At 36.5% G+C, this 10,966-nt stretch overlaps 1 protein-coding gene across 2 annotated transcripts in view; it reads right to left on the bottom strand.

The window, feature by feature from the left end:
• Window positions 1–3,428: 3,428 nt before the first annotated feature.
• The window catches only part of LOC125646851 (uncharacterized), an 18,021-nt gene continuing 10,483 nt past the window's right edge, over window positions 3,429–10,966 (bottom strand). The window contains exons 5-6 of one of the 2 annotated variants that reach the window (XM_048873418.2): window positions 7,725–7,749; window positions 3,429–3,685 (exon numbers count right to left, since the gene is read on the bottom strand). In XM_048873418.2, the coding sequence (XP_048729375.1) occupies window positions 7,745–7,749 (5 nt within the window). In that variant the 3' untranslated portion in view covers window positions 3,429–3,685; window positions 7,725–7,744. The remainder of the gene's footprint in view (window positions 3,686–7,724; window positions 7,750–10,966) is intronic. The other variant, XM_048873415.2, reaches the window with a different exon arrangement.

The following is a 10,966-nucleotide window of genomic DNA, read 5'->3' as shown; positions in this document are numbered from 1 at the left end:
GATGAGAATTTATTACAATTGGTAAGGTTGGATGGTGGTTAGTCTCTTACGACAAGCAAGTTAAAAACATTCGAAAATTAATACGCAGAGTGACAGTATATTAAACGGATACACGGTATCCAGACTCCTCAGCTTTATTATGCATAAGACTTATGGGGATTTCTTATGATATAAAGTATCTACGTCAGGTATGCTCTCAATGTGTATCTATTTTCTATAAATGCCCATAAATGTCAACGTGCTCCAGAACTGGTCTCACGATAAGCAAAGTTCACAATTAATGTGTCTTGGATAAGAATTGGCATTGCACACGTGTATCTAGTTCGAGGGCTGATTATAAGACGGTTTGACACATGTCTACTGCATTGAGAAAATCGTTGAGGTATATACGTATAGGTCACAAAATGGGACAATGACACAAGTTCAAAAAATACTTATACACATTTACTACTTGACGCAATAATGTATTTGGTCTTGCGTATACTTTCGTTTAATATTTAATTATTGAATAAATCGCTATATTCTCTGTAGATGATTATTCGTCCTCTTTTTATATATGAATCATAAGTTTTACATGGTTAATAAATGCAATTTGTTCTTTATAACTGACAATTCAGATTATCCCTGTTAATCTTCTATCACAGATAAATTAGTATTTAGGTATTATACAGGAACAGAGGCCCTATGAATGGCAATGCATTTAAAATGAAAACACCTGCACTTTACATTGGTCATTTTCGTGATTCTTTATAATTATTTGTTTCAGGATATCGGTTGACTCGGTCAACAATACACATGGATTTCTATTTTAAATCACGAAACACTTATTTAAGAAATGAATTTCACGTTCATAGTTCTAGTAATTATGAATTGTACTCAGTTATAGGGTCTATCAATTTTGAAGATTGATTGATGTTTTCCGCCACACTCAACAATTTTTCAGTTATCTGGTGGCGCCCTGTTTTATTGGTGGAAGAGAGAACCCAGATACAATGTACCTGGGAAGAGACCACCGACCTTCCGAAAGTAAACTGGGAAACTTTCTCACTTACCGGCGCGAGCGGGATTCAAACCCGCGTCGACAGAGGCGAGAGGCCGTGTGATTTTGAGCGCAATGCTCCAACCATTCGGCCACGGAGGCCCTTTTGAAGAGTATCAAAATAAAAACCAGACTATAAATTAGTTTTGGAACCTTTGAAATTTTATAAGTGGTACTGTTGGAAATCGTGTCTGAATTACGTAATGTGGTTACATGTATGTATACTAAAAAGAACAAATATTTAGAAAAGTAATATTTTTAACTGTCTATGTTCTTTTAAAGATGTTCTGGTCAAATGTTATGTGTCATCAAATCATATTTAAAGCAATACAAGCTGTAACTGACGGCATTTTTTCAATTATCCAATTATGAATCAATTAACTCCTATCGGTATAATTGACATAATCCCCAAGATCTGGAAAAAAATCAACAAAATAAACAAAGGAATATTGTTTGAGAGCATACCTACAATAAGCGTTTCGTATAAACCGCCATTGCGTCGTATACACGGATACGGGAACGATGATTGCCGAACATAATCGGGTTGCTGAGACCGACGTCATATACAAAGATGGAAACTGACGTGAGTGACTACACGTTTCGTTTGTTTAAAATATTACATCGTTTCATGAATGACAAGAAGTACTATAAGTGTAAGAAAACAATAATTACGCAAATGTGCAACTCAAATGAAATTTTGATAATGAATTTTCTATAAAACTGGCATGTAAAATTGTTTAGAAATCTGACACTGCTCTGTGCCTCTCTTTCGCTTTTTTCCCGAACTGGTGACCTTCAAGGTCATTGCACATCGGAGATTACGAGCAGGAATTACTGACAGGATGACAATGATTCATGAATCGACATTTTCTGCTGATTTGACGGGTTTATTGCTTCAGATTCACTCTGATTCTATTAAGTTGTATGTATTTAATCAAAAATGTTAAATATTTGTTCTTTTATTTTTCAATTTATTTACCGTCAGTTACAGCTTGTATTGCTTTAAATATTTCACCTAAGGTTTTGACTAAACTAATACATTAATTAAAGGGGCATGGACACGGTTTGAGCTGAAAAGTTTTTAATTTTATTTTTCCATTTTTATTGTTTACAATGTTTAACTAAAGTATTTCTAATGGTCAACCAAAATTTGAATATCAGTTGTTGAGTTATAAGTGAGATACAACACTCGCAATTCTTTGTTTTGTAAATAAGGCTCGTGCCATGTTTTTTGTTTACATTAGACTGTTTAATAGAAAATAGCGTGTTTGAAACAAAATGAGATGTGCCAAACACGGGAAACTATTTAATTGTGTTAAGAATTCACTTATAAACTGAAAAAAAATCTGCTTTAAACGAAACTTTTACTAGTTTATTTAATCTATGTAAACAAAAACATGACACGAGCCTTGTTTACATAACCAGGACTTGTGACCTCTGTATCTCTCATGTACCTTGACTACTGAAATTCAGATTTTTGCTGATCACAAGTAATACCCAGGTTAAGCATTCTAAACATTAAAAATAAAAAATTTGAAAATTTTCAGCTCAAATTGTGTCCATGCTCCTTCAAGTCTTCTCGGTGTATTGTATTATCTAAATGCATTAGTGATGGTAATATTTATAGTACGTTAATAATCAAAATTAATTGATAAGAATTAATTAAATATTTTCATGATTGTTCTTGTGGGAAGATGGTTTATTCATTTTCATTTTGTCCTACCGCAAATTATACGAAAATTAAATAGGCAGATATAGGGGTTTGGTAGAACATTTACTGGCTCCAGCAATGTGTCTATGTTTGTAAGAGTTTTTGTGGAGTTTAGAAATGTAGTTTAGGTACAGCAATAACTCATGTAAATAAAAAATATAACAGGCTACAAGAAAGGTATGTCTGTTTTAAACGATGAAATTCATATCTTGAATATAAGCTTGGATTATGTCATTACAGTGTAAGTTGCAAATTTCCGAACTGATATTTTCAAGCCGTTACATTCATCATTTCCCATAATACTTTTCGACTGTGTGATGAACAACGTCGGCGATATGTACACCTTTTTTCTCAATATCAATCCATGAATTTTACTATCATTTAAGGTAGCTCATTACACAAAAAATGTATTTAATGGCTCGTTAAAAACCTCTTATGAAGTATGATTTCACCATCGAAAAAGTGATACAAGCTCTCAAGTATTTTATATGAATTTTTCTTTGATTTATCTCGGAATGATAAAAAAAGGTATTTTGTTTGCAAATAAGATACTTTATAGAGTCCAAATTTCGCTGTCATTTGATGCATAATATCAATATCTAAGAAAACATGCATAAACGACTCGGAACCATTCTCACCATGACACATCTTAAGTAATTACTCAATCGAAAGTACGTCTTCATGTACACAACTTTATTCAATGGTCGTAAAAAATATAGCGCCTTCTGCTGAAGGTTCTGTACTTATTGGACATACGATCATATAATTTTTTCCATCTACCCATGTCGTGGGATCAAAATAAGAAGCCATGAAATTAACTGTGTTGTTTTCATAAACATGTCCAAAAACAACAAGTCGGGTATATTGCCGAGGAAGGGGAACGTAAACTGTCATTGATGAGGAAAAACTAATGGAACCATTCTTTATCTTGAAATCTGTAAAAGAAAACAAATTGAAATCATAATTTTTCTTACTCATACATTGTCTGCTTTCATGTTTGGATCGAATTTAGCAAAACTCATATATATCGGAGATAAAAAGAATGTTTATTTGACACAAGTTGCATGGATTAATATAGAAAATTAAATATACAGTGTAATGCATTATATATTGTTACAATACTTAATTTAATCTTGGATGTCTGGTTGAAATTTTTTATCCATATACTCTGAATCACTATGTACAGATAGTTAAATTTAGAAATATTCATAGGTGACAAATGCCTTTCGTATCAAAGGCGATGATTACGAAGAAAGATCCATCTCATAACTCCAATAAGCAATACAAAATAGAGAGTTGGGCAAACAGGGACCCCTGGATATACCAGAGGTGGGATCAGGTGTCTAGAAGGAGTAAGCATCCCCTGTCGACCAGTCACACCCACCCGCCTTGAGCCCTATATCTTGATCAGGTAAACGGATTTATCCGTAGTCAAAATCAGTGCGCCAAGAACGGCCTAACAATCGGCATGATACACGTCAGACAGCATGTGATCCAATGATGGGTAATATTGAAGAACTAGATCGTTGTAACAACCATAGAATTTGCGAAATGCTGATTTTAAACGAGACTGTTGGAACCCCTGCACTATCAACTTGTTTGTCAGTAGGCTGCTTCGATTTAAAAACTGGCCATACGCAGAACAAGCTCTTGCGTATCGAATCAGTTGAGAGGTGTAAACACCATATGCAGGTGATAATGGAATATTGCTACATAAATATGGGAAATTGACGATGGAGAAGTTGAAATTATCCCGTTTGTCATAAAGTTGAGTTGTTTGCCGTTAATAACTACTTTCAATAAAATATCTAAGTATGAAGCAGAAGTGGACGACTCCGGTGTCTTTAATTTCGAGTTCACTGGGATATATTAAATCGACATAATGGAAATTATTATCGTTAATAGATAAAACATCGTCGATATATATAAATGTCGAATTGAAGTCCACAGCAAGATATTTTTCTTCTCACGTAGAAGTTTTGGAATAAATTCTGCTTCATAGGAATATCAAACCAGGTCAGCTAACATAGGAACACAATTGGTGCCCAAGGAAATTCCAACAGATATTGTCAATGAGGAACTCCAACATATTTCTTATTTCAACTTCAGAGTACTTGTGCGTGGAATCAGAGTAGCGTTTAACAAAGTAATTGTTTGGATAACTGATCACTAGATAGGAATATTTGCGTTTTCCAGTTTTGTTGAAGAAGCAACTGTCTATGATGTCAAAAAGTCTAGTCTTTAATTTATCGTGAGGAATGGTGGTGTAAAGAGTTGAAAATCATACGTTTTGATGTTGTTGATTGGGGATTTCAGGTTTACTAAAAGTTCTTTAGGATTCCATGCTGGAAATGCAACGAGATGTTTACTTCTATACGGTGCAGGAAAACAATCCATATGCCATGCCGTGACCACAACTGTTAAAGGGTCATTTGTCCATTCTGTCCGTTATTTAAATGATCCACCCCAGAACTCCAAAGAACACGTCAGTTGCATACATCATGGAATCATTCAGAGATTGGGGGAACTTTTTTTGCTGGAAAACAATGATTTCTGGCTGTTTTTCCCAGGATTACTCTGGGCCTTCGTGGCAGAGTGGTTAGAGCATCGCGCTCAAAATCACACGACCTCTAACCTCTGTCGGCGCGGGTTCGAATCCCGCTCGCGCCGGTAAGTGAGAAAGTTTCCCAGTTTACAGTCTACTTTCGGAAGGTCGGTGGTCTCTTCCCAGGTACATTGTATCTGGGTTCTCTCTTCCACCAATAAAAACTGGGTGCCACCAGATAGATAACTGAAAAATTGTTGAGTGTGGCGGAAAACATCAGACAATCCAAGGATTACCGGAGACTCGTCAATGCTACCACCTGGACTGCCTGCAAGCAGCTGAGGCCAGGGCTTGTGTAAAATAGTGGTTCGAGAAAGCAAAGATTAGCAAGACAACGCAAGAAAAGCGCAATAAAAATGGGAAACTACAATGTAGCTGGAATGAAGAAAACAAAAGGGAGCCTTGCCACGATGAAAATGTTTGCAGCAGAGAGTTAAACCCCAAATACGAGAACATATTACCATCCAGAGGAACCTGAAGTTCGTCAACATGGTCCTCTGCACCGTCAACTATGGTAGAGAAGTGAAGGTCATTATTCACTCAGATGATCACACATTGTGGTATTAAGTGCCGTTGAGGCCCTTGTATTCTGACCCAAAGACTGCAGTATTCAGGAGAGTTCGAGGTTGTAAAGCAAATCCACCATTCTTCTCTAGTGTCGAATTCCCTGGTTCCAAACTTTCTGGAGTCTTAACTGATGCTATTGGAGTCCATGAGAGGGACATTATAAGCTGTCTGACGTGTTTCATACCGATTGTTAAGCCGTTCTTGGCACACTGATTTTGACTGCGGATAACTCCGTTTACCTGATCAGGATATGGGGCTCACGGCGGGTGTGACCGGTCAACAGGGGATGCTTACTCCTCCTAGCCACCTGATCCCACCTCTGGTGTGTCCAGGGGTCCGTGTTTGCCCAACTATCTATTTTGTATTGCTTGTAGGAGTTATGAGATTGATCACTGTTCGTTATCTTCACCTTGCATCCAGAGGGGGATTCAACCTCTTTTCTTTGATTTACGGTCTCATCCGAAGGAACGCCCCAATTAGTCGCCTCCTACGACAGGCAAGGGGTTCTGAGGACCTATTCTAACCAGGATCTCCACGGGATCAATCAGAATGAGAAGTACACCCAGGGGAAAACAGAAACAAAGAAGAAAGAATTAATATAGAAACACATTCTGACCAGTAGTGAGAATGCAAGCAAGAAGAATCCCTTTAATCAAGAACTGATACTAAAAGAGAATAAACAACAAAAATCTGAGCAACAGTTTTACATGAAGGTAGTAGAGGACCAGAGAGCATGGCACCGGATGAGCGGCCCCAGAATCCCATAGACCAGCTTCCCGCAAAGATTTCCCTTTTTGTCCCAGCAGCGGAGTCCACTATTATGAAACATCTGGATCAGGCGAAAGCAGCGAGAAGAGCATGACCCTCATGGAGTAATGTCCCTTTTACTAGTCAAAAAAGAGTGGACAGGAGTCCAACCTATAAACATCCTGAATGGACCAATACCTCTTACAAGGCCACCAGAATAATGGGAAACTGTCACTCTGGACCAGAAGCTATATGCATGGGAGGTGACTGCTACTCATACAAAGACCAACTTGGACTACTCAACAGACAAGAACTATCTCATTTCCTGCTATATTGTCTTAGTCCTTCCAGACATAGTCATGCTCATTCTTTCAAAATAAAGGAATTGCGAGGTTAATATGAGACTTTGTAATCATAAATTCCTTCAGGAAATAGTGATTCATGGACTCAAGCGGCCAAGCCAGGAGAAATTCCTGAGTGTGCTAGAAAGTGCTTTTGATTCCTGGGATAGAACTGGTGAGGACATCATGCTAATGACTGATGATCGCAATGTGGGATTGCGGAGAATTATTTATAAATTAAGGTAGGGTTCGAATAGACAGGTCCTTTCTTAATTTTTTTTTTTTTTGTGTGTTTGGATTTTATTTATTTATTTCATACAAAAGGTGAATTTCCAATTTAAAGAGAAATGTATATATACTGTATTTTGTAGAAAGTTGAATTGTTATGGTTTATTATTGTTCTTTAACTGCGTTGGTTCATTTTTTTCATTGTTTAATATAAATATAAGGTCCAGATGTACATATGTATTTTGTTTTCCACATGTTTACTATGAATGAAATGCATCCTACAGCTGACAACCAATGACTATCAATTTGTACGCTTATACATGTAGGGCTTACGGCGGGTGTGATGGGTCGACAGGGGATGCTTACTCCTCCTTGGCACCTGATACCACCTCTTAGTATACCCAGGGGTCCGTGTTTGTCAAACTCTCTATTTTGTAATTGCTTATAATAGAAGTTATGAGATTGATCACTGTTCGTTGTCTTCACCTTTCATCTGTTCGTTGTCTTCACCCTTCATAAGAGAGAAAGAAGCTCAGTTTAGATCGATAACTTTCACAGGCCCATCAATATCTCGACAAAAAAGAGAAACTTGGGTACAATATGAATTTGTTGTCAAGAGATCATAATCATTATAAAGAAACTATTTAATACTTCTTTCCTATTTAGATAAATTACAATGTGTTGATAACGGCAGAATCCTGAAAATTAAATGCTGACATTTTATTTTTTTCTTGACAACCTAAATTTATTGAACAATATAATTATTACAATGATAGTAATGGTGAATTCCTGACACTAAGTATCATAGGTGTAGTTTCTCCCATGGGGATCCGGGTTACAATAGGTCCTCAGTACCCATGGCTTGTAAGAGGCGACTAAATGGTGCGGTCCTTCGGATGAGACAGTAAAATCCTAGGTCCCGTATCACAGCAAGTGTGGCACGATAGAAATCCCTCCCTGCGCAAAGGCCGTAAGCGCCGAGCATTTTACAGCCCTTTACCGGCAATGGTGACATCTTCATATGAGTGAAAGATTCTTGAGATGGACGTTAAACATTAAACAATCAATCAGTTTTTGTCAGAGTTATTCCCCTTTACCGTATAATGCTATAATCCTTTTGAAACCTTGAGCTATCTCCCACCACACATTAGACCCTGTGAAAGATTGCGATGAAATACAGGTTGCGATTTCCAGATGGCATCGTTAATGATGGGTGTTACTAAAATGCGGAACGGAAGACGGAACGGAACGGAAAATATTTTATGCAATAATGTTAGGAGGAGGTCAGCATTTTTGTAAAATCAAGACTTATTACAAACAACAAGGGAAGCAGAAATTACAGAGATAACAGAAAGTCATTCTCAGAATCCACCATTTCATATTAATACCCCATACTAATGCATTATGTATTTTAAAACGGTGGTTTTTGTGGATGAATGTACCAACAGGCACTTGCTTATTTTTTTGCATAGCAAGTTTAAAATAGAAATATTTAGCAAGCGCCTGTTGGTACCATCCTATTTCCCGGCTTTGTCACCCCCCCCCCCCCGATTGTGACAGTATGTTGTTTCATAAATGAAGATGAAAAATAAGATAAACATACTGAAAAAGACTTGATTTATAACTGAACCCCTTTCAGATTCTATTACTTTATTCTGGCTGCTACCTTAAGAAAAGATTTTATGAGCCTATCCAATGAATGCAAGGTGAAGATAACGAACAGTGATCAATCTCATAACTCCTATAAGCAATACAAAATAGATAGTTGGGCAAACACGGACCCCTGGACACACCAGAGGTGGGATCAGGTGCCTAGGAGGAGTAAGCATCCCCTGTATCCCCCCCCCAAAAAAAAATAACCCACAACATTGTGAAAGATCAAATAACTTTTTGGAACAATTTTCCCCAAACATAGCCTTTCTAAATCGAACGTGGTTTTAATCGAACTAGATATGTTTAAGATAACTGAATTTGAATTTAGTTCTACACCTGATACAATATACACGTATGTATCACATCAAATTTCAAAGCGAACGAGTTCGGTGTGGAAAAAAGGTTTGCCTGGGATGAATCTATGTGAAAGTTCGTACATTTACCGATATCCTGCGTACATTTACCGATATCCTGCGTACATTTACCGATATCCTGCGGATTAGTGTTGAAGCTGAAGTGATACAGCGGAAGAGAAATATTGAAACAGAACCATTGTAAACTAGGGTGAAGTTTACAACCAATAGTTAGAGGAATTAACAGATTTATTTCATAATATATGAAATAGCTAAAAGGCTAACGCAGAATTTATGCTTCAATGGAATTAAAAGTCATCTTATTATTTATCTAAATGTTAAGCTATACAAGTATTTAGTTTAGAAATGACCTGCCAGAAGTCCTTCCTATTTAGGGTTGGAGTGCTGCGGTCACTAATTCTCTATAAGTTAAGGAATTATTTTATACATATCACACTCCCTGTACACGGTATCATGTGTAAATACATGTGCGTTAATGACGTTTTGCCATGGGGGCAGGGGGCATATAAACCACGTGTTCTTTTCATTCTCTACGCATAGATTTTCCTTAATTTTGAACATTTTAGGGGGGGGGGGAGGCCCCCCTTAAATCCGCCACTGATACACTCATGATTTTAAAATCTCAAACTGTTAAATAATTTTTATGAATTAATTATCACTTATTTAACTGTCTCATATAAATAGTATCTCATTTTGTGCCAGAATCAATGTTTACGAGTTTCATATTAACTCTTCTCATTTTCATCGATTTTTCTTCCAAAATAAGGCTTTACGCCGCATAAAAAAATCATTCATTTGAAATTTTGGTATGAATTAAGTAGTTTGTGAATGTTAACACCGTTCCCGATGATTATAGCAATTATGTTTCATTTATTTCTTTCATGTGTGATGATAAATCCCGGTTTTCGGTGATTTTTTTTATCAAAATGTACGATTTTGCTCTCGATTTTTTATATACGCTAGAGCATCCCTTGACTCACCGTTTGAAAACAAAAACATTTCTGTTGCAGTTAGTTTGAGGTTACGCTATATTTTTGGCTAGAATGACCGGACTATAGATGTTACTGCTCGCTAACAATTTCCAAATTGTTGATTTTAATCATAATGAATCATTTCCCCCCGATTTTTGGCGTTTCTATATTAATCATCCTAATTCTTAAATTCCGTTCCGCGTTTTAGCAACACCCGTTAATGATGGACCAATGAAGATTTGTGTTATATGGATTGTTTCATGTGAAGAATATAAACATTCAATAACTTGTGATTTTGTGCGATGAGGATTATGAAAGGTCAGCCTGTTACAATATAAATAGCATTAAAGATGTCACTAGTATTTAAATGTTTTACACATAAATTCTATAATTACATTAAGTTTAGCTACGACCTGGAGTCAGAACCTTTACCTCGGGAATCAGGAAATTTATAATTATCGTAGAAGCATTTCTGGTCTGCTTGACTTTGCATTTAGTTTTTTCTAAGTTGTGTAGTTGCAGAGAGGAAGAGTTTTGAAAATTAATCAATTTTGGCAGGTTTTCCCGCCCCTATGACCAAGGGGTGCATGATGCTTGAACTTTACAATTATTTATGTACCCCCTTGTCCCATAAAATGTTTGATACCAAATTTGAAAAAAAATGCAAGAGAAGTTACCAAGAAGAATTTTAAAATGTTCAATACGCAAGTTCCGAGTTACCCAAAAGTTA

The sequence above is a fragment of the Ostrea edulis genome, chromosome 6, assembly GCF_947568905.1.
Source record: "Ostrea edulis chromosome 6, xbOstEdul1.1, whole genome shotgun sequence".
NCBI classification, from domain to species: domain Eukaryota; kingdom Metazoa; phylum Mollusca; class Bivalvia; order Ostreida; family Ostreidae; genus Ostrea; species Ostrea edulis.
Note: the sequence above shows the minus strand (reverse complement) of the source record. Positions and strands in the feature narration are given on the sequence as shown.